The 25,219-nt window shown below is 37.7% G+C and overlaps 1 protein-coding gene across 1 annotated transcript in view; it reads right to left on the bottom strand.

Moving 5' to 3' along the window:
• Positions 1 to 24,464, bottom strand: part of LOC131679689 (uncharacterized) — a 28,569-nt gene extending 4,105 nt beyond the window's left edge. The window contains exons 1-2 of the mRNA XM_058960426.1: positions 24,122 to 24,464; positions 23,731 to 23,866 (exon numbers count right to left, since the gene is read on the bottom strand). Of these exons, the coding sequence (XP_058816409.1) occupies positions 23,731 to 23,866; positions 24,122 to 24,464 (479 nt within the window). The remainder of the gene's footprint in view (positions 1 to 23,730; positions 23,867 to 24,121) is intronic.
• Positions 24,465 to 25,219: the final 755 nt, after the last annotated feature.

Here is a 25,219-nt window from a genome sequence, read left to right as displayed (position 1 = left end):
CTCAAACTTTAAAAATCGTTTTTATCGAAATGTGCAAAATGGCGCTTGTCATAAGATAGCACAACAGCGACGAAATACGCTTCCTACTATCTTATTGTCCAACTCTTAAAAATGTCGTTGGACGCGGAATTAAATGCTTCTTCGAATTATCATTGGAATCATGACGTACCTGTTAAAAAATCGACAATCGGCTGAAAAATGACAGAGTAGCTAACTTTTTAGTGCCGAAAGACGCCAAAAATGTTTTTTTGCGATGCATCGAGATTTAGGGGGTAGGTATATTAAACTGGCAAAACGTGGTTTTGTATTGCATTTGAGAAAACCTACAATCAATACTAAGCCACTCACTTCATTCAATGTTTGTTTGTTTTTTGTTGTAGCGTGTTACCCGACTTTCATCAGCATATCCTGACGGAACGATAACACGAACGTTGATGTTCTTTTCCGTTAACGGAAGCTAATGTATCGTCTGAAACAGGTTTTAGTAGATGGTAAAATTGGAACGATTTTAAAGGAGCCGTTTTTTGAATACTTCATATCTGTAGCTACATTGATGGCCTTAAAAAAGACACGGTTACAAGTATAGGATTTCAACGGTATAGAAAACTAAAGAGTATAGGCGACCAGAGTTGTTTTTTTGTTTTTTTATTAAGGTTTTAACCTCAAGAATTTTTCGCCTTTCTTGGATATAATATACGATTCAGGAAATAATAAAATACAATTCATGAGAAATAGGAAAAAGTCATACATTATTGCTGCCGTCTACTTTGGGCACACTGCCTTCCGCTTTTTGAATCAATCTTCTTTCTTGGTTGTTGAGCAATAATCAGGTTTACTATCTGTCGCTTGTTGATCATTCCGTCTGCCTTCTTCTTCGCCCATGTTTGCGTCCATGTCGTCGTCGCTGGAGCTTTGCTTTTCGCTGTTAGATTTTTGGTGGTTTTTGTGTGGTCGAAAGATTGGTGGTGTTGGTTGTAGATGAGTTTTCTTTTGTTGTTTTGACGCGCTTCTTACCGTGGTGTGAATTTCCGTCAAATCAAGGTCCATATACACGGAGATTTTGGCTTGACATTTTTATATTCGACGTGTTTATGTTGTTCCTCGCTTCGAATTTCTGCCTCGGCTAAGGAGTGGAACGTTGTTGGTACTACATGTCTCGTATGATGTAGTTGTATGTGAGACACTTCTGTAAGGAAAAGCTCCATTAGGTCAAAGGTAGAACCGCGAAGAGGAAATCGCGATTGCGTTCTACCGTAATGGATGAAATCTATTTTGTGATTCCCTCATTTCACTGGCACTTGTGGGCAATGGAACTTTGCTGTGTCTATAAATGTTACACGTAAACGTTAGAGCGACGTGGCATGGGTAGTATATTTTTATGATATGTGGCCATACACTAATTACGTAAGGACCTATATGGGGAGGGGGAGTTTAAAAATATCTTACAAATTCTTATCTGAGGGGGATGGAGGGTTTGTCCTTTCTTACGTAAACAAGTTTAAAAAATTAAATCTATAAGAAAAATATTCTTTTTAATAAGAAAAGGGAACTATTTTCATTAGTACCATGAAATCTTTGTATATCAAACAATATGCCTTACAAGTTAAGAAGTGCTGATACCCTTTGTGTTGTTAGGCCAACTTCGTTCTTTTCAAACATTCGATTCAAACCTGCAAGGTATCCGGAAAATGTTCTGACATGCGATTGTCAAAGATCTTGAATGTCGAATATTTCCAGAGTGTGAAATGTATTTTAATTCAAGAAAATTCTAAGACGACCAACTCGGAGCTATGCGTACGATAAGCGTCACAGCTGGAACTCAGAATAAATTCATGAAATTAGATTCAAAGGAAGTGGAATATAGCAAACAGTTTTTCTTTCTACTGGGCGAGATTTTTTCGGTTCCGACAGCATGAAGTAACAAGTTACTTTACGCTTGTCCGGACATGCCGTAGACTCAGGTGATTCGCATTTCTAATGTCAAAAGATCTCAACTCCTACGGTAGCAGACAAAAAGTTAAGTCGCCGGTAAGCTCTAAGCTTGCATATATGATCCTTCCACGCTTTTCTAAACTTTCTCCCTTCAACTCCTTGCTTGAGTACTATGGCTCTTATTATTGAAAAATATACTTCACCTTCTAGTCCCTTGCTAATTAAATGCCGTAACAACTGTTGGGCGAGATTAGCATACAATTAAAATTCTGCAGATGATTACAGTTAAATTTTGAGTGTTTTCGTTATCTTATTATTTGATGAATTAACAATTCGATTTTTTAATTACGATGATCATGAGAAGATCTTATGTAGGGGGAGGGGGAATTCACCAAAATCTTACGAACTCTTATCTGTGGGTGGGGGAGGGGGATGTTGAAAAGCTCTAAAAAAGCCTTACGTAATTAGTGCACGGCGCCTATGCTGTTCGCGAACGGTGCGCTTTTTGGTTTCTGATCTGTACGAAATGAAGAAGAAGACCTCGGAATTTAGACATGAAAACTGCGCCGTGTTCATAAGAAACAGTACAGTGTAGGGCCACTCTACGTAACTAACTTTCAACGCCGATAAAAAATTATATTAAAAGAAATATGACTCGTTCTTCGTTTTTAACTAGAACATTTAATTGCTAAGAAAAACTCAAATATGCAAAAGAAGTAGTGCAAAATTAAAATAGGCGAAATGCCCAAATACTTTAAAGTGTCATTTACCGATCATAACAAATACAATAATAGGTATCCGTTCATCGAAAATTCTTGGTTTATAATTTTTATTCGCAAAAATAAGGTCAAAACATGTGCTGCATGCTTTGTTCTTTCTGGTTGTGGAGCTTTCGAGAATTTTTGAGGAATCCACTCTGGCAGTCAGTAAGTCCGAAACGAATAGGGTTCAAAAGTCGTCACTCCAGATGCTGAGAGTATCGTGGTGTATTAACTGACAACTGCTCTCGTAGCTGTACAGTTGGAGTCTCTTTCGCCATGGGAGATGTCGAAGAGCAAAGTGTCTGAGCCCGCGTTGGATGATTCTGTCAGCTCCGTTCTGGTGGTACGGATTCCAAACAGCAGAATATTGTAAAGCTAATGTTATTTTTTATTATCCAGAAAATGAACCATTATCCACAATGTATGAAGTATGTGCTTTGACCATTAGTTCCGAATCGAACATGACACCGAGATACTTGCCGTGAGAGTGTCTTGGAATGCTCGAGTCGAATAAACTGGAATAGTTGAACTGGATCGCATGACATTTTCGAGCAATCCTCACGATTGCGCATTTGCTTAAGCTTAGGCCATTTCGTTTAAAACACACCACCTACTGAAGTTGTCCAGTTCACTTTGAAGAAATTCGGCATCGTATAGAATTCCGTACCCGTCGAGATATCTTCATGCCGTCGGAAAAGACGAGATCCTTGTAGGTTGATATTGACATCATTAAAAAAAGAAGAAACATTACTGGGTTGAGGTAGCTTCCATGCGGAATACCGGATATAGCGAGAAATGGTGCGGATAGATAATTCGTGATGCTGATTTGGAGTTGTCTTCCATCGAAATAGGAACGAAACCAACAAAGAAGTTACCCGCGGATATTCGCATCAGAGTCAGATCAGCGTGAAGAGTACTCGTCGCTGTTGTGCTATCTTATGACAAGCGCCATTTTGCACATTTCGAGAAAAACGATTTTTAAAGTTTGAGATTGAATATCTTGATTCAAATTCAAAGAGGACAAATGATGATCTGTCAAATATTACTATTGACTTGTTGACTATGTTGCAAGTTTTAACTATAAATGTAAACAAAAGTCGTACTCACACGTGTCATAGGTGTGTATTGATGACAAAATTTGTATATATGACATGCCATAGTGCAATCGCGCATGGAAAATTTTCCGGAGAAAAAAATCATCAATTCTTAACTTTTATTCATATCTTTAGCTTCATTTGGTCTATAAACAATCGGTGAGATACATTTTGAAGGAAATGAGTCAGGGAATCTAGAAAAATAGTTATTTTTGGTTTCAGTGTTGCCAAATATGCTATATTTCCAGTTTAAACCTTAAATTATATTTTTCTCAAATTCCTGCATTTTTATTTTGAAAATGATTATGTCATGTCTGTGTATCTCAGATAGTTTAACATATAAAATCATCTTATACATCGAGATAATTTGAGCCAATCCCCAGACACAGTCATTTGAAGCAAAAAATTAAAAATTTCTCAGCACGTTTCTCGCTATATCTCAGTAATCAAGCAGAATGTAAAAATTCTGTAAACGCAACTTTGTAGAGATTATTTAGACGAGTAATGTGGCATATCTAACTCAGTTTACCCCAAAATGGCGTTTGTCATAAGATAGCACAACAGCGACGTACTGTGTTCGCGGTTATGAGAAAAAAAATAACGCGGCCACGACGACGAGTAACGGCGAGTATTTTCGAGATCGCGAATTTCGCGAGGCTTTTTTTTGCGTTTGTGCCGTCTGGAGAAGCTTCGAGCAGGAGGAACGAAGGTCGCGAGGTGGTGAGGGTTTGAGACGAAATGCTACGGTGGGGAAGGGGGTGTTAAAAATCACCCAAAAATGCAACGTCAATTATGGATGGTCCCTAAATACAAAAAGAATTTTTACTCTAACAGGACGACAGCCATTAGCAGCCGTTTTTTGCTTTGTTGGATTTGACGTCTGCATAGCGGTCACGACGGCTGTCATGTGCAGAAGAGCGGAACGCGAAACGTTAAAATCAATTACAAAAAGAAATCCAGTTTGGCAACATTTGTAGCTTGTAGTTCAGTTTATTTAAGTTATTGTTGAGTTTTTAGGTCGTCAAACGGTGAGATAACATAGTCTTCACTAAAGGGATTGGAATGGCAAGGAGACGCCATGTTCCGTTTGGAGTTTCAATTCAGCTGTAGAAGCTTATAGCTGAGCGGATTCAGGACGGTGCATGTCGTATCTTTGTTTTTTTAATCTCTTTAGTTCTCACAAGTCTCCTATCTAATGCCTCCACGTGAGTCTAAGTCTATTGATGACATTTGGTCCTTAGACCGGCGACGACTGGGTGCTATCAGCCTTCTGCCGATAGGAGCAGAATAAGAGGGTGCGAACAGATCTAATCAAGGAAACACTACTGTAAAAATGAATATCTGATCGGAAATCAGCCGCAACATGACTTTCATCTGACTAGTGTCGATGATCGCGGTTCAACACATACTGAAAATTCGCTGCGTTTTTTAATCTAATTTCAAGTTCCGTTATTGCTAAACAGCCCGTGTATCAGGTTAACAATTCTTTGTATTTCTCTTCAATGGTCGTTATTACCGCTCGTATACGTGTATTTTACAAATCATCCGCTACGTCAAATAGGAAATACATACCTTGATTTATAACATCTCGCGCTATCATAACTTTTTGTCTGTACAACGTGTTATCACTCGGTAGTTTTCAACCAAATAAATATATCGTAGAGTAGCGAATTCTGTCTAAATACCGTTACAATAGATAGTGATCCGGCCCATTACGCATATAAGATTAACTTTTCTAGGCAATACTCCCACGGTCGGCTGTGTGGGGTTAAAGTTGCTTTTGTTTAGGAAACATAGGATACTCTCGGTAGCCGGCTGCCCAGAGTTTAAAAAGAACCAAACACTAAACAAGATCTTTTCTTTTTCGAGTGTACTCGAAGACTAACTAAACAACTACATAATAAAATATTCTTTACAGGTTGCATCGCTTGCTTGGAGCGAATCCTAGACCTTATACCCTTCCAAACCACCAACACCGCGACACCTATGGAAGAGTCTGATGAATCGTCGTCCTTCCGTTAAGTAGATGGAGCATCAACACTTCCCGTCTACCTTATCCTTTATCCTTCCCCGTGAACGATGGAGATGGGGGCGGCCGGCAATGATGGCTATCATGTGTTGAGGTTTTAATATGGGTCGGATTTGTATGAATTGCTACTAACCACTTCCTAAGCAACTCTTATTAGATAATCAGCAGTCATACATGATGAAGTCAGCGTGCAATCCGCCAAAATATCGTCACAACGAAACGCAACGTAGTTGTTGAGTTTTTATATAATATTTTGTCTCTTTGAAGACCTTATTATCCATTGTGATGTGTATTAAATTTTGTTTAAGTTTAAATAGAATTAATGAGTAGTCTAGCTATGTCGGTAGGTTTTATCTTGCAAGCCAACTACTTCCCCACCTTGACAACTAGCGATAAGTCCAGCCACGCAGAAGCCGGAGGAAAAGGCTAACTAGCGCCAACGATTGCTCACCGTTTTTGGAACGTGAGAAAGCGATCCTCGACCGTGTGAGCGGATTAGCGTGAAAAGCAGGAAACCGTAGAGCAGGGATTAAGCTCTCGAAGGGAGCCTTGGGAAAATCTTGAGCCATTGTACAGGCGCACTTCGAGAAAGTCATCTGTGTTTCCCACACACAACTAAAGCAAGTCTCAAAGTCAAACCACTGCAGGGAGACACATTCCTGTCAAAAAAAATGCGGACGATCACGGTTAGGCGATTTAAAAAGTTTGACGTTTGACTCAACTCGCCTGGGCTAATTGCCCCTCGGAACAAATGCAATTTGCGAATGCGATTTAAAGGCAATTTCAACACTTAGACAAATTTTCTGGCGGCTGAAATGGACTTGGTTGTTTTTCGCGTTTTTCAAATATGGCGGTTCATGTTTGGCTTAAGCTTAAAATTGTTTTTTGAACAATTGGTGTTTTTTCACTTGTACTTTGTTTGTCTAGTGAACTTCATTTAGCCAACGAATGTGGGAAATTGTGGAATCGTGTAAATGTATAGTAGAACAAGATCTCTGACCTAAAGTCTTATTGAGCGTCAGAATGTGATAAGTTTTGGTGTGCAATACCAATTTCACCTTTGATTCTTCCTATAAGTTGGTGGTGATTACCTAGTATATTGGTAAGTATATGTGAGTAGATAATGAATCCGAAAATAAGCATTATTTTTAATTTTCGTATTAGGCAATTAAGGGCGATTAAATGGCGCGTTCCCCGGGCGATTTGGGGGCGATTTAAGGGCGGGTTGGGCGGCAAAAAAATGACGGCGGCAAATCGCCCAAAGGTTGCATTTGAAATAGCCCCCTAATTGCCAGCAATTTGGCAATTAGCGCATCCGAGTTGGCAAACAGCCCCCCGTTAGCCAGCAACTTGTCCTTTTTGACTGGGATCGAGCAATGTACAAGAATTGACACATTGGCAGGGTGTAAACGCGCCAGCCGTTTTCGTAGCGTGAGAAACCGACAAGCTAGTGCAGCCGCGTGTCTCCACGATACGCGTTGAATCGCACCCTACAGTGTAGAGATGGTCGGGTTCGGGTTTTTGGACCCGAAACCCGGACCCGACCCGTACCCGACGGGTTTCGGGTCGGGTTCGGGTTCTGTAAATTTAAGCTTCTCGGGTTCCGGGTTTTCAAATTTGAAATTCGGGTTTTTCTAATTACAAATTATCGGGGTCGGGTCGGGTTCGGGTTTTGAACAAAACCACCCAAACATTTCACGACACTGTTTGCGTCTATACACAAACGCAGTCTTTTTTGTAGTAGTGAATTATACTTCGTGATACGAATGGATGACACATATAACCGTACCAAATGTTAGCACTTCTGAATCGCTAGAATTCGTCGTATTTTCTGGTGCTCAAATATTGTATTTTTTCATTCTTGCATAAAATTCCGTCTCTTCAGATTCGCAAGATGCCTGAATTATTTAATTTTTTAAACGAACATTCATGAGAGAGCATTCAACAATACATGTTTCACATCTAAAATCTCTTTGCGATTTTTTTCTTCATGTTGCTATAACTCCGGTAGTTTCAAATCGATTTTGACCATTTATACGTCGTTGTAAAGCTTATTAAATTTTAATTCCAAACAATTTTTTTTTTCAAAAGCCTGTCAAAGAGTATATTTATTCCGATGCTTTTTTGAATACCAAACGCCAATACAAACGCCAAAAATACAGCAATATGCAGTAACGGAGATCAAACAGGAAGGCGTCGAAGGAACAGGTAGAGTCGGTACATTGAACGTGTGTATATAAAGTAAGTATGTTCCAGAGCCTGGGCTGCAGAAGATAACGAATCGAATGATGCGTCTTGCATACTACATACAAATCATATTCACGAATGTTTTTTTTATTTTTATTTCAATTATAGAGGTTCTATTCGCCTCTTCGGGTTAGAAAAATTTCTTATGCAAAATTTCTAACCCTACGTGCGGGGTCGGCACTCGAACCCAGGTGCGCAGCGTACAAAGCAACGATTTACCAACTACGCTACGCCACCCCTATTCACGAATGTGTTTTGACTCTTTCATCCGCAAAAGCAAAAATTACGATACCGATCCAAACGCATTTTCTAGTTACTTTGCTATAGTGCTTTGTTATATCAAATAACAGATACTCTTATTCGGCAGAGTTGATACTAATATAATTTTACACATGTTTCGCGCTTACTATGTATCGATATTTTGCTTTTAAAAAAAGATATAATTTTTTTTTTTAATTATGTGCACATGATAAAACACTTACTTAAACAGTTTTTGGGGTACATTTATACCCCAAACAAACTTTAAGCGAGCACTGTTAAGTTGGTCAAATGAAACAAATAGGTTGTGCCTGCCTTAACGGAAGTTTTATAATCAACTTGGTTTATGATAAAGATTGCTTGCAATTAAAATAAACTGTAACGGAAAAATAAGTATTTGAACTCACAAATTTGGTGGTACTTTGGTGTCATTATGGCGGCTCAAATTTGAAAAAGGTGCATTATTTTTTTAAAAGCAGATAGTTTAGGCCAAATTTATTTTCTATAGACTGTCTTTGTTCCATCAGACCTAAACCTAGCTTCACTTCCGCCAGGTTTCGTTGTTCATGACACTCATATGGTGATGGTATAATAGTACCACTATCAAATCAGAGGTACATATATGAAATAAGCACTTTCAGTCAGATTGTTCCCGGGCTGAGATGTTGCATGAGTCGGATTCCATCATGAAAATACATGAATTTCCACGAACGGAATTGATTGCAAAAATTTTGTGTCTCTGAAGCATAAAATAATTTAGATACCCAATCATAGATCGTGCTAACGCTTATGATGGAACATCAAGAACACGTCAGAAAATCTTGATTGACAAGTTTGATGTAAACTGTCGAATACGAATTGCCATAGCTTAATTTAATAATGTAACAAATTATATGAAACTGCCTTTCAGGAATGGTTTCTGGTAAAAAATTAGAAATTTTGGTTAAGTACGACGGGCAAGGTTGTTGGAGACTGTGATCATTCAACTTTCTGTTTCCCCATGAGTTAGCCGCGGATTTAACTTAATTTCCGGTTAAGATATCGACGATTTATAAGTTTCTCAGAACATTACAAATTCAACGTTCAATAATAGTAAATATAAATGCGGATTCTACTCGGCAGTGATTTGTTTTGCCATATGTAGATATAACTCAATGTGTATGGTGCTACTTCAGATTCGAGTGATTTTACTATTCTTAGATGAGCCTAGGGTCATCTTCGAGATCTTTGGTTGATTCTCCGTATTAGCAAGTTGGATTGGGATCGGGCTTCTCAAATTTTAAATTTTCGGGTTCGGCTATTCAAATTTTAAAATTCTCGGGTCGGGTCGGGGTCGGGTTTTACAAAATTTTCATTCTCGGGTACGGGTCGGGTTCGGGTTTTTAAGTTTTAAAATGTTCGGGCTCGGGTTCGGGTTTTTCAAATTTCATAATTTCGGGCTCGGGTCGGGTTCGAGTTTTTAAATTTTCATGCTCTCGGGTTCGGGTCGGGTTCGTGTTCGACAAAATTGAAACCCGACCATCTCTACTACAGAGTGGAGACGAATTGTGGAGTGTTAAAACTCACGGCTTTCAGCAAACGCTGATAGATCGTATCTTGTGTGAAACAAACAAAGGTGGAACAGCTTAGCCGTACAGGCTTAGCGTTACCGCAAGGAGAAAAGTCTGCTGGGTACATGATTTGGAGGACTGTGTTTTGGGCCAAGAGCGAAACTTGTGCTTTATCCTCCTAATCGACTAAACTGGTAAAACTGGTTCTTGAACAACGAAATCGGTCGCTGCGCCTGCTCTAGTCAATTCGTTCGCCAATTGATTTTTAGCAATACCGGAATGACCCGGTAGAATGCATTTCAAGTTCTTTGAACTTAAACAGCGTTGGACAATTTTCTCGTTTGGGTGTAATATAGCGCTTTGGCTCATTAGTCGAACCATGTTTCGATTTCGCTGTTCAGTTCTAAGTCTATATTGTGCCAAGTTAATGGCACATACTGATGAAACGTAATCGAAAAGCAATCCATAACTTATTTAAAACATATTATACGTACCTCAACAATTGTGTTATGACAAACGTTGAATAGATTGTGTATTACTCCGTTGTGCCATCCCGCATAGAGAAACAACATTACTGACATATTTATTAACGTCCACAAATCCGCGGAAACTATGAATATGAAATACATCACAAAGCTACTTCTTAAAAATGCCATCATGCACATTACAATCATGAACAGTCCATAGTAATTGTTGAATGCTTGCAAAATTGTGTATAGCAGGTCACATTCCTGAAGGGCGTCAATTATCTGGTTGTATGTTCCTACACGCAACGCCTCGCTAAATCTTCGGACCAGATAACGGCAACATCTTTTGATGGTCCAAACCACGCAAAACACTTGCAGGTTGTACAAATCGAAAATTAACGCTTGAATAACATCCTTAAACAAAAATATCACTTCAAATGAAAGTTCTGACGAAGCCAGCATTACCATACAAGTTATTCGAAATATAATTAAGATACAAATAGCTAAATTGATAGTGAGTGAAGTGTTTGCTGAATTCACGTCGAACCGACGCTCAATGGTTGCAATAATCGAATACAACTTGGCTAACTTCTCAGAGTGCATCGCACTGTGGAATGAAATTAGCAGAAGGATGACATGCCAGTGACAGAATGCTGTTATTGCAACGAACCGTGATGTTTTGTCCAGGCTTGGAAGATCTTCCAGTCTCGAGGGTAGAAAAATTTCCAAGATGCCGAGAAAAATGAAAACAGTCTGTACGGTTAAAACGTAACTTGCGTAGCGCCATGAACAGTCCCTCTGTACTTCAACGTCGTTCAAGCGGTCACGGTAAGAAACAACTCCAAATATGTTCAGCAGTAAAAGAAGATGTTTGTGTTGCTCAAACAATCCCATCATAACTGCAAAAAATAGAACGTGTTCATCTGCGATCGGAAAACATAAGTTTATTACTAATTCAATGGATTGGGCTAAGTGATTAACGATTAAATGGTATATCTGCTGTATATAACGGAATGTGCGTGGCTTTTTTGCAGGTTGGAATTTTTAATTTTTATGACCACTCATTTGTGTCTAGTGGTAATTGTCTTAAATATTTGTATAATTTAAATACATTTAGTTCACACTCTAAATTCACACAAAACACCCACGGTATATTAGCAGTTTCATAGTATTCAAAATTCGGAGAAGAGAAAAAACGTGAAAAAATGTTGCAAATTTTCAAGTGGTGCGTTGGAATTTAGCTTCTAGATAGACTTTTCTCAACAAACCTATCACCTGCTTTTTCTATTTTTTTGAAATAGAATACTTCTAACGTTTCAATATGGGGTCCCGTTTCAAAAATTTAAGTTGAGAAATTTTCCCAGGTTTGAAATGCGAATATCCGTTCTTCCGTTCTACTGATCGAAATCGCAATATTTTTGCACTATCTGATCGGAAATTCGTGCACGTATTTCGTATTAAATTTCGGAATTAGTGCGACTTTGTTGGCCGATTTAGAATTAACGATAGTTTGCAGCTAACACTACTGTAAATCCACTGTACTATTTAGATGTACGGTAGACTGTTCTTTCAAAAACGTTTACAAATCCAATAGAATTGCTATGACATTCGGTATTATCACACTCAATGACTATTTCTCAGTTGATTTTACCATAAGAGATTGAGCGATGAAAACGTGACCTCTTAAAATCACTATTTTTCATCTGTCACTTCATACATTGATTTATCGTAAATACTTTGTTTGCAGCACTTTTAGAACTTTGTATGGCGAAGATTTTTGCTGAAGTAACAAAGTTATTATCTCGTCTATTTGAAAAGTTATGAACGATTTTTGTTGAAAAATATACCATTTTCAAAAATTAATTATTTATTTTACAGAAATAACGCTCCCGCAGTTTTTTCACCAAAAACTACAAAAGTTCTGATCTTTCAAATGAAATTAAAATATTGAAAATCCATTTGCAATGTTAGAAGATATATAGCTTTGAAAAAAACCATTTTTGTTTTGAAAATCGCCTGTAACTATGCAAACAAAAGAGATAGAAACTTCATTGCTTCGGCAAAAATGTGTATTTACAAAAGTTCTAAAAGCCTCTAGAACAAAGTATTAGCGAGAAATTAACACATAAAAAGATATTAATAAAAAAAACCAATTTTTAAAGATCCACTCCACCTTAAATATAACAAAAATCATAGCACATGAACCATTAGAGATAGCCACATAGTTTCTTAAGAAAAGTTGCTTCAATTTGATTGGTTTATAACTTTGTAGAACATTATGTAGCTGAATTTTACATATCTAAGAAGTTAATACTTTGAACACCCTAACCACAAGGACCACCCTAATTCAACTAATATAAAAAAAAGCGGCAAGAAAGTACTAACAAAGTTTGCCGAAAATACAATATATCTAAAACCAACGGTTTTGGCGCAAACAGTTTTGTTTTCCTAAATACAGCTTTGGGACCATAGTGCATTGTGCTGTAGTGAGATATAAAAACTCAGCATGCTGTTGCTCACGCTCAGTTCGTTTCCAGCATCAGCATGCAGCAGTTCGTTCGCAGCATCTCCCGCGAAATTCAAACCGCCGTCCGTTTGCTGCTGTCACAGAAGAGTTGGCCAAGCACGCCGTCTCAGATGGCACCAAAACTGTTTCCATATACACCAGCTCCAAGTAAATTTCGAACACTGCCCAAACAAAAGGCCCTTTTCAGGGCCATCAATTTATCGACAAAGAATGAAATTGAAGTTTTGTTATTACAAGCATCAGAAAGTGGCTTGCGTTGGATGGTAAGTGAGCCACTTGTGAACAATATCGTCGCTTGCAAGTAGAATGGCACAAAATCAAAAGTTATTTGTGATTTGTAGACAGTTTAGTGTAATGATTCAATTTTCAAAAATCGAACGTTTTCTAACGTTTCGATATAGGTGCTCCGTTTCAAAAAATTTTGGCCAGAATGCTGCCTGTTTTTTCAAACATCTCTGACAATAGAAATAAACTATTTTATTTTGAATTCATCTACAACTTCCTTGAAAACAGCACAGCTAAAAAACTTTTGGGAAAACGCGCAAACCTAAATTTTGAAGTAGAATACTTCTAACGTTTCAATATGGGGTCCCGTTTCAAAAATTTCAGTTGAGAAATTTTCCCAGGTTTGAAATGCGAATATCTTCCGTTCTACTGGACGAAATCGCAATATTTTTGCACTATCTGATCGGAAATTTGTGCACGTATTTCGTATTAAATTTCGGAATTACTGCGACTACTATAAATAAACCAAAACAAGGATTTTCAGAAAATCCTTCGGAAACAGCGAGGAAAATGCGCAATTTGCCAGCATATCCCACGCAGAGCCGTCAAAAAGGAGCATGTAAGCGTTTCATTACATACGGGAATGTTATATATACAGGACACGCGAGCTTGTTTTGTATCAGTGGGTGCTCGCTTACCACACGAGCAACATGCTCGTCCAGACGGTACAATGAGCGGTATCATATTTGCGTTCCCGTACCAAGCGTCATCGCAAGGTTCTTCGTGATAAAATCCAGGGAATCACCAAATTTGGCGTCTGATTCGTCGTGGTGGTGTAAAATGCATCTCCAATTTAATCTACGAATGCTGATGGTGTGCAGAAAAATGTCATCCGAGATGCCTTGACCTACACTGAACACGCCAAGCGCAAAACCGCAATGAATGTCGTCTATACTCTGAAGCGGCAGGGACGCACTTTGTATGGATTTGGAAGTTGAAAAGGTAGAACTCACTTGTATCATTTAAAAAAGGCCCTTTTCATGGCCACCAAAACCATTTCAAAGAATAAGTTTGCATTTTCTGTTTCATGGACTGTTTCTCCCTGGAGAGCAATTTGGGTTTAACCCTAAATTATGATTTATTTCAGTACGTAAATTGCAAATATGGTCAGAAACAAACTGGAGTGAAGTGGAAAACATTTTTACTAGGCGCATTCAAAAAAGGTTCCAATTCTCAAACATTTTACCAAGGTGCCGTATTACATTACTCTCTTTACCCTGAGTGTTCGATAATCTCCGTAGTGGAAACACAATTTCAATTTTGTTCTTTATCAAAAATATGTCGTCGACCAACAAAGGGGTGGAGCTACGACGAACACATATTGAGGACAACACAAAAAAGGACGAGCTTACATTGTGCTGTAGTCAGGTATAAAAACTCAGCATGCTGTTGCTCACGATCAGTTCGTTTCCAGCATCAGCATACAGCAGTTCGTTTGCAGCATCTCCCGCAAAATTCAAACCGCAGTCCGCGTGCTGCTGTCAGAAGAGTTGGCCAAGCACGCCGTCTTCGATGGCACCAAAACTGTTACCATATACACCAGCACCAAGTAAATTTCGAACACTGCCCAAAGAAAAGGCCCTTTTCAGGGCCATCAATTTATCGACAAAGAATGAAATTGAAGTTTTGTTATTACAAGCATCAGCTTGTCAAGAGCGTTGGATGGTAAGTGAGCCACTTGTGAACAATACCGTCGCTTTCACGAGAATGGCACAAAATCAAAAGTTATTTGTGATTTATAGACATTTTAGTGTAATGATTCAATTTACAAAAATCGAATGTTTTCTAACGTTTCGATATAGGTGCTCCGTTTCAAAATTTTCGGCCAGAATGCTGCCTGTTTTTTCAAACGTGAAAATCTGCTGTTGTATTGAATGAAAACCTTCGATTTTTGCGCTGATTGGAAATAGTTGTGACTAATTCTGTAGAATGTAGAATTACTGAAATAACGGATTTTGTGAAAGCAGTGGTTGGTCCGTACAATTCGATTCCAAGCGAGCCAGACTAGTTTTCGTTGGAAGGTCCACCTCTGACAATAGAAGTAAACTATTTTATATTGAATTCAACTACAACTTCCTTGAAAACAGCACAGCTAAAAAACTTGAGAAAAACGCGCAAACCTAAATTTTCTACTATAATGGAAACTGCCTGTGCCCAGCCGCACTGCATCATCAAGATTGATAGTAATTCAAGCCGGGAGGAAAGAGGTTGTAAGGCAATGGAAAACGAAAATTTCATTTATATCTTTCTGGAATATAATTGGCTGGTCCTGAAAAGAACTTGTTGGTTTGTGGTGTATATTGGGTCACAATTTAGGCCTGCTCGATTGCTGATAGCTGTGAATTTCTCGCAGGGCGACAGTTTCTGTTCAGTAGTGATGAGGCTTCCTAACGCCAACCGTGACTGGGGCACTTTTACGCGGCCTTCGTTGCTTACTGCTTGCGGGGAGGCTTTCCTCCGGTGGACTTACGAGCGGTATGTTTGGTACGGGCCATTTATCAACAAAGAATCGAATTGAAATTTTGTTATTACAAGCATCCGAAAGTAGCTTGCCAAGAGCGTTCGATGGCAAGTGAGCTACTTGTGAACAATATCGTAGATTTCACGTAGAATGACACAAAATAAAAAGTTATCATTTGTTTGTTTGTTTACAGTTTCGTGTTTACTAGGCGCATTCAAAAACGGTTTCAATTCTCAAACATTTTACCAAAGTGCCGTATTACATTACTCTTTTTACCCTGAGTGTTCGATAACTTCCGTATTGGAAACACAATTTCAATTTTGTTCTTTATCAAAAATATGTGGTCGACCAACAAAGAGGTGGAGCTACGAAGAACACATATTGAGGACAACACAAAAAAGGACGAGCTTACATTGTGCTGTAGTCATGTATAAAAACTCAGCATGCTGTTGTTCACGATCAGTTCGTTTGCAGCATCTCCCGCAAAATTCAAAGTCCGTTTGCTGCTGTCAGAAGAGTTGGCCAAGCACGCCGTCTTCGATGGCACCAAAACTGTTACCATATACACCAGCACCAAGTAAATTTCGAACACTGCCCAAAGAAAAGGCCCTTTTCAGGGCCATCAATTTATCGACAAAGAATCGAATTGAAATTTTATTACAAGCATCAGAAAGTGGCTTGCCAAGAGCGTTGGATGGTAAGTGAGCCACTTGTGAACAATATCGTCGCTTTCAAGTAGAATGGCACAAAATAAAAAAGTTATTTGTGTGATTTGTAGACAGGTTAGTGTAATGATTCAATTTACAAAAATGTAGAATGTTCAATTACTGAAAATAACAGATTTTGTGAAAGCAGTGGTTGGTCCATACAATTCGATTCCAAGCGAGCCAGACTAGTTTTCGTTGGAAGGTCCATCTCTGACAATAGAAATAAACTATTTTATTTTGAATTCAACTACAACTTCTTTGAAAACAGCACAGCTAAAAAACTTTTGGGAAAAACGAGCAAACCTAAATTTTCCACCATAATAAAAACTAGTGCCCCCGCCGCACAGCATCATCAAGATTGATAGTTATTCAAGCCGGTAGGAAAGGGAGAGGGACGTTGTAAGGCAATGGAAAATTTCATTTATAATAATAATACTTTATAATTGGCTGGTCCTGAAAACAACTTGTTGGTTTGTGGTTTATTTTGGGTCACACGCTCGATTTCTGATAGTTGTGAATTTTTCGCAGGGCGACAGTTTCTGTTCGGTAGCAATGAGGCTTCTTAAGGCCAACCGTGACTGGGGCACTTTTACACGGCCTTCGTTGCCAAACAGCCCCCTGTCAAGGACGACGTCTCTGTACAGCCAGCATCACTGCCATGAAAGGCAAAACATTGATTTTGAACCGAATGATTAGAAGCTGTATTTAGTTACAAAATGTCGATTTTCTGAATGATATGATATTGAATCATCCCACAAGATGCAAAACGTCGTGTGGAATGCTTGAATATAGAGCATAGTGCCGAACATAATTCTTTGTTTGGGGCTTTATAGCTATAACGCCCCATATATGTCGGTCGCTGTCAAACTCCATATGATGGTATAGGGTTGCCAGGAGGCTGTTGCCAACTGCTTGCGGGGAGTTTTTCCTCCGGTGGACTTACGAGCGGTTTGTTTGGTACAGGCCATGTAGCGAAAAATGCTGATCTGCTACTTCTCTGATGCTGGTAGTAGGACGACGGTCAAACGCTCGTTTGCGTGCCTTCATTCATAAAAGTTCAACAATATTTTCAAAGAATGTTGCAAATTGTCAACTTGATAATTCTAAAAATACTCCAAATAAACTATGAATATGCTAAAGTCGACAAAATCGCATAGAAATTGCTTATTCCAGATCAGAATTTACCGGTCTAAAGTGTATTCTACTTCACTCCGGTTATGTCTCTGACATTACCCACCCATCTTTTTCCTTTTCGTCCTTTTTTTTGTTTATAACGACTAGTGATTATTAAGAAAACAAAGTTAACATATCTCGTGGCAAAAGGAGAATAATGAGAACCGACAGATTTTACATCTTCATGAATATTTTCGTTGAATCGAACTTTTTCGGCTGATTCTTATCATTTTAAGATTGTCATGAATTTAAAAAATGTAAAAAAGTTAAATCTTTTTCACTGAATCACTAGAAATAAAAATGCACGTTCATTCACACTTCCCAAACCAACCTTCGTGCCTTTCTCATATAGAAAGGTTATGCAATCGCTCCAAACATCGACTTTTTAACCTGAAGCCCGGAGAGCCGAGTCTCAGATACCACTCGACTCAGGTCGTCGAGTTCGGAAAATATCTGTATGGGTATCCCATCGGCTGCTATTGAATTTTTTATTGATCGGGCTCCCGGTACCGGAGTTACGGTTCACTAATGACGAATTGAAATAGATTTGACCCATTGGCCGCATATGACGGTTTTTAATGCCCACGGGAACTTGCCAAAACCCTAAGTTACTGTTAATATCGACCGATTTTTACAACCTTGACTTCAAATGAAAGATACGAAACCCCCATTGACTGAATTATTCTGATCTGACTTTTGATTCCGGAGTTATAGGTTGGTTAGTCAGGTTACACAGGAATTTCCCATGTAACCCGTTACAATCGTAAAATGTCCCTCTGAGATTAAAAATATATTGAAATGGCCATTAGATGACTTCGATTTGCAGATCTAGAACGCTGATGGTCAATCAAAGATTCTTTGAATTTATTGTCAACTTTCGACTATTGCGGAAATCCTGGGTTTCGGGCATATTCCAGAATTAAAGCCCGATGTGGCTATCCTGTGATGACTGAACCGATTCCAACAAATCAAGTATTAAATGAAAGGTATAAAATGCAGATAAGTTGCACCCTTCATCAATCCTACTCGCCCCCCCCCCCTTCCGAAGTCTCGAAGTCTTCCGACATTGACCACCATATAAGGATCCAGCAGCCTGGGAAAAACAGCCACCATTTAGAAAAAACAAACTCACATCGGTTTCTCGGCCAGATTTCCACAAAATTAGTTTCAAATGAAAGAGACCCCCATAGGCAGCGAAAAAATTTCGTACGGATCGGTTATATGGTTCCGGAAATATAGAAAGAATCGTACGATTACATATGAAATTCTCATTCAGGCATAAATTTTTTTCAAGGGAACTTTCAGAAATCGAATTCATATTTTTCGTGCCAAATGTCGTGCGTGACACGTCGAGTTTTTATGTTCAGCCTTATTCTGCATTACGGCGGATCACATTTTCGAACGAATGTGATTCGATCAAAGCAGGCTCCCGTTTGGTTTTTTCTGTCGTTATTATGGGAATGCAAATCACATTCGTTCGAAAAAGCGATCCGTCGTAATGCAGAATACGGCTGGTTATCTTGAACACATTTTTTTTTCGCTAAAATCGGCTTTTTGAAACTGTTTTGGGCTAATTTCGCACCATTTGCCTTTCTTCTATAGAAAGGTTATGCAATCACTCGGTTTCTCGGAGATGACCGAATCGACTTTATTGAACATAGTCTTAAATGAACGTTTCCATAAGCTGCTATTGAATTTCATTGGATTTCGATTTCCGATTCCGAAGTTACGCACAGTGTCGCCTAGCTGTACAAAACCTCAAAATTTTATTTTGAATTTGAATTTTTCGTAATTTAACATTTTTCTTCGTTTGTAAACAGGTTGAATAAAGTCTTCTCGAAATAATAAGCGTTTGGGACAAAAGTTCGATTTTTTTACAGAGATTCAAACTTAAATAAATGATGAATTCTGAAAAAAACTGTATTCAAACATATGTTATTCAAATTAATATATCTTTTTAATTAAGAATCTAATTATGGTCGAGCTAGTTTCATTTGAAGGGTTATTATCTGGACTTATACTTGCCATTCGATTTAGTCGATACAAGCCTCTCTTCTTGCTCTGACACGAGGAACAAATAATAAATTAAATTAAAGTTATATTGTTCAATGTAGTTGTACTTTTTTGAAACAGTTCGGAAAGATCGAATTGTAGTGTTTGATTACCCAGGGCTCATAATATAATTTATAAATCTCTGTCAACAAATAAAAAATGTGTATTCTGCTAAAAATTCACAAGGCCTAATTTTTGAAAATGTATTTTCAGACACTGCACTTTTTATTTGTACCTATATGTTGAAAACAAAACACCACAAAATTACCCAAGTGTGAAGTTTCATCAATTTCGGACCACTTTTGAGATTTTGTCCGGCATTTGTATGGAAGGCGCAGAACTTAAAAAATGTGTTCTTAATTGCTTGGATGTATAGTTTCAGCTCAATGATACCCTATCAAACCAAAGAATCCGACCACACGTGGATTTCCTATATAAACCTTTTTACCTTTCTCCTTTAGAAAGGTTATGCAATCGTTTTGAAAATCAGCAGCCTGATCCCAAGATCAAAATTTTTTTGGACTAAGATGCGTTTTCTGATGCTTAAACAGGAGTGTAACTAGAGACTGGTTAAGAGTTAACCACCCCCCCCCCCTTCCTTCACATAACACCTCTCTTACGTCATCCACTCCATTCTCATACCACCCACAGACATAGACAAAACCAACCATAGACATAGACAGTTAACAGACATTTAGGCTAGAACAAAACTTCCTTAAGGGGGGACTCTAAAGATTTCTGCGTAAAAAAACACTTTTTTGCGATTTTTTTGGAGCTTTGCGTGAAGCAAATTTATTAAAACTTATGTACATTAGGGGGGGGGGGTGGGGGGTAATGTCAGGCTACGTAGCTTTTTTAAAGGGGAATAACTAATATCGCTTTTTATTTAAAAAAAAAATTACGTGGACAGGGGGGGGGGGGGGGGAGTTACCGTCAAGCTACGTAATTACCATGGGGTATTTAGAGATTTGTGACGAAATGCTACGGTGGGGGAGGGGGGTGTTAAAAATTACCCAAAAAATGCTACGTTATTTATGGATGGTCCCTTATAGCACTGAGAACTGACATACAAGTAAACTTTTCAACTTGTGTAAGAAAAATAACTGTCGCTTTGAAATGACAACAGCAAGTAGCAACGTTGAGTTTTTGAGATAATTTTTCATTTAAGGGGGTGTTTACTCATAAAAAGGAGGAATTTTTCGTGAAAAATAGTAATTTTTATTTAAAGTGAGAAAAAACTTCCTTAATTGAAAATTTATCTCAAAAACTCAACGTAGGGGTTAGGCATTTTTTTAACATAGAATGTGTATGTGAAGTTTGAAAGAAATCGGTTAAGCAGTTTTGGAATGACAGGTAACACCACGTTCTACAAAATCTGTGTAAGCGACTCGAGGTCCAATGACTTTTGAAGGATTCCCCGCGGGTCCGAAGAATACCATCCGCCAATCCGATACTCGACGACTTACTAAACTGAGGCGCAAATTTGTTTCGCTGATCCCCCACCCCCCACCTCCTCCCCCCCCCCGTTCGAGCGAAAGTTGCAAGTTTTGCTCTTCTTTCCCTGTCTCTCCCCTGTCCTTGATACAACTGCTGCTACACTGATGCGGAAATAAGCCACCCTCTGAATATCTAGACCCAGCATAAGTTTTAGTTAAAAAATTCAAATTAGTATTCTGTATTCCTAGTTTTAAGATAGCTATAATTTTTACTCTTTATTGAAACTCTTGTCCTCCATCTTGTAAATAGAATTGAATCCCTAGTTTTAAGATTTCTGTGAAATTTCTCATAAATATTTGTTCCTCCTTTTGTGTACTAAACTATATTGTTAGTTTTAAGATAACCGTAAAATATTTCGTAAAATACTATTACTCCCCCTCTTGTATATCAAAGTGAATCCCTTGTTTTAAATTTTTTCATAAAAAAATCTTTTGGCCCTCTCTTGTATATTGAATCTTATTTCTAGTCTTAAGATAGCTGTAAACTTTCTTTTCCTTTGTAAAAAAAAAAATATTTCAACATTGTAACCTCCTAGTTTTAAGATATCCAAAATGTAAAAACAAAAGTATTTGGCACCGCCAAGCTAACGCATTTGTGCCTATCAAATAAACGAAATGAATAAAAAAAAATCTGTGTAAACTTTCAAATTGATAAACGCTGGAAATCAGTGTTTCACCACGGCCATCTACGCATCTGTTTGCTACGCGTGTTTGACAGCTTCACTCCAACTGCATTGCCACCTACAATCGTTTGCCAAACGTGTTTCAACCGTCCGATTTATTCGGAATTTCAGTAGCGGGTATTTACACAAATTTCGAATCGAGCCTTAACGGTTATTATCTATTTAAACGGATTTTGCAAGGGATGTGGATTTTCAAGATTATGCATTTTATGCGATGTGTATCTCTCGCATAAGATATACTCCAGTGCACTATGGCCCCAAAGCTGTATTTAGGAAGACAAAACTGTTTGCGCCTAAACCGTTGGTTTTAGATATATAGTATCTTCGGCAAACTTTCTTAGTACTTTCTTGCCAAATTTTTTATATTAGTTCAATTAGGGTGGTCCTTGTGGTTAGGGTGTTCAAAGTATCAACTTTTTAGATATGTAAAATTCAGCTACATAATATTCTATAAAGTTATAAATTAATCAAATTGAAGCAACTTTTGTGAAGAAACTATGTGGCTATCTTTAATGGTTTATGTGCTATGATTTTTGCAATATTTAAGGTAGGGTGGTTCTTTAAAAATTAGTTTTTTCTTAATATCTTTTTATGTGTTAATTTCTCGCTAATACTTTGTTCTAGAGGTTTTTAGAACTTTTGTAAATACACATTTTTGCCGAAGCAATGAAGTTTCTATCTCTTTTGTTTGCATAGTTACAGGCGATTTTCAAAACAAAAATGGGTTTTTTGAAAGCTATATATCAAAGTTATTATCTCGTCTATTTGAAAAGTTATGAACGATTTTTGTTGAAAAATACACCATTTTCAAAAATTAATTACTTTTTTTACAGAAATAACGCTCCCCCAGTTTTTTCACCAAAAACTAAAAAAGTTCCGATCTTTCAAATGAAACTAAAAGATTAAAAATTCATTTGCAATGTTGGACTTTCAAAAACCCATTTTTGTTTTGAAAATCGCCTGTAACTATGCAAACAAAAGAGATAGAAACTTCATTGCTTCGGCAAAAACCACCCTACCTTAAGTATTGAAAAAATCATATCAGATAAATCATTAGAGATAGCTACATAGTTTCTTCACAAAAGTTGCTTCAATTTGATTGTTTTATAACTTTGTGGAACATTATGTAGCTGAATTTTATATATCTAAAAAGTTGATACTTTGAACACCCTAACCGCAAGAACGACCCTAATTGAACTAATACAAAAAATTGGCAAAAAAGTGCTAAGAAAGTTTGCCGAAGATACTATATATCTAAAACCAACGGTTTAGGCGCAAACAGTTTTGTCTTCCTAAATACAGCTTTGGGACCATAGTGCAGTCTACATAACATATTGGGATTCAATGTGTAATTATTTATTTATCAAAGCAAAACTCAATTCAACCACAGACTAACAGACATAACACTCACAAAACAATGCTTCGCCCGATTTAACGGTCATTTTAAATATATTTGTAGTTGGGACTGTGGCCACATTTGAAATCATGGCGCCACTGACATATGAAGAAGCATATGGGGGATATACCACTACTGAAACATTGTGTCCAAACCTGAGGGGTAACCCACCAGCAAATGAGTGTTTGGGACCGTGAATAAAAGGTGGAGCTAGTGTTCTGGGAAAATTGCTGGATCGATATTTTTTTCGGGAATTCCCTCATAGTGTTATGTCTGTTAGTCTGTGACTCAACTCTATACATAATAAGCTAGTAAAACCTTGGTCTTTCGAAACATACTGATAAATGTTTAAAAAGTTTTATGGTTTCGCAGTAATAAGCGAAAGCGAAAAAAGAGGGCTCTCATTTGCAGATTGGACCTAATGAAAAAAAGTCTTCATATCATAAAATTACCCGCTGTTTAAAGAAAAGTATACGTACCTCAACAATAGTCTTGTGACAAACGTTGAACAGATTGTGTATTAATGCATTGTGCCATCCCACGTAAATAATCAAAATTACTGTCATTTGAAAAACGATCGACAAGTCATCGGATGTTATAAATATGAAGTACAAAACAAAACTGCTCCTCAAAAATGCCGTCATGCACATTCCAATCATAAACAATCCATAATAATTGTTGAATGCTTGCAACATTCCAAACAGCAGGTCACTGTCCTGAAGAGCGTCGATTATCTGACTGTATGTCCCTATACGCAAGGCATCACTAAACCTTCTATTAAGATGACGACAGTGAGTTTTTAGGGTCCAAACCAGATAAAACACTTGCTGGTTGCACAAATCAAAAATTAGCGCTTGAATAACGTCCTTAAAAACAAATAACATTTTAGTTGAATGTTTTGACGGAACCAGTATAAAGAAGCCAGATATTCGAAATATAATTGCGATACATATTGTAAGATTAATAATGAGTGAAGAGTTGTCTGATTTTACACTACACCGACGTTCAATTGTGGCGATAATCGCATACAACTTGGCTAGTTTTTCGGAATAAATCGCACTGTGAAGTGAAATTAGAAATAGGATAACATGCCAGTGACAGTATCCTGTTATTGAAACGAATCGTGATGTTTTATCCATGTTTGGAAGATCTTCCAGTCCCGTAGGTAGAACAATTTCCAAAGTGCCTATAAGGGCTAAAACGGTCTGTACAGTTAAAACGTAACTAACATAACGCCACGACGAATCCCTATGCACTTTATCTTTGTTCAAGAGGGCATGTATAGGAACAACTCCAAATATGTTCAGCAACACAAGAAGACGTTTCTGTTGCTCCAGCAATCCCATCACAACTGCAGAAGCTAGAATGACGCAGAATGAGCGTTGATGTATTCATCGGTTTATATGCAATCGGTAAGCATAAAATTATAAATATTTCAATCGCTTGAACTAAGTGATTAACGATTTAATTGCATATATGCGAATTGACGCAGAATAAGTGATGATGCTTCTGCAAGTTCGCATTTTTGATAGTCATTGCTTGATTTTTTCACCGTGTCTACACTGAAACAAAGATCATCACGCAAAAGAATTGTGCATGTTTGATTCTATAAATTATTTCTTCATTTTTAATCGATTAAAATTCTTTATTGTGAACCAAGGAATTTATTAAACCAAACTTAATTTTTTGGTTAGATCAACCAAAATATCTTTTGAATCAATCTTACAAGTTTTGTTATCCGAAGATCGACAAAATTATTGTTTGTTCCAAACAAATCAGTGATTCTAACAAAAGCATGCAGCTAATTGATTCAAAAGGACTGAATGCATTACATCAACAGTCCTTGTTGAATTGAAACAAATAAAAAATAAAAGTTGCTACGAAGAAGAAAACTTTTTCCACGTGCGTCAATGCTGGAGAAATTCGCTATTTTTAAATCAGGGAATTCAGATTTCGGTAAATTCTTATAGTGCTCAGATTTTCCGGACTCGAAGGGCGAAAGTGCAGCTTGAAAATAATCATGATGTCGCACAAAGGTTAGTGAATAAATTAAGTCGAATGCACACAGTGCGTTTTATGGTGCCTTCCTCTATTCCAGGAC

Source organism: Topomyia yanbarensis, chromosome 2, assembly GCF_030247195.1.
Source record: "Topomyia yanbarensis strain Yona2022 chromosome 2, ASM3024719v1, whole genome shotgun sequence".
Classification (NCBI taxonomy): domain Eukaryota; kingdom Metazoa; phylum Arthropoda; class Insecta; order Diptera; family Culicidae; genus Topomyia; species Topomyia yanbarensis.
The sequence above is the reverse complement of the archived record's forward strand: the minus strand, read 5'-3'. Positions and strand labels throughout refer to the sequence as shown.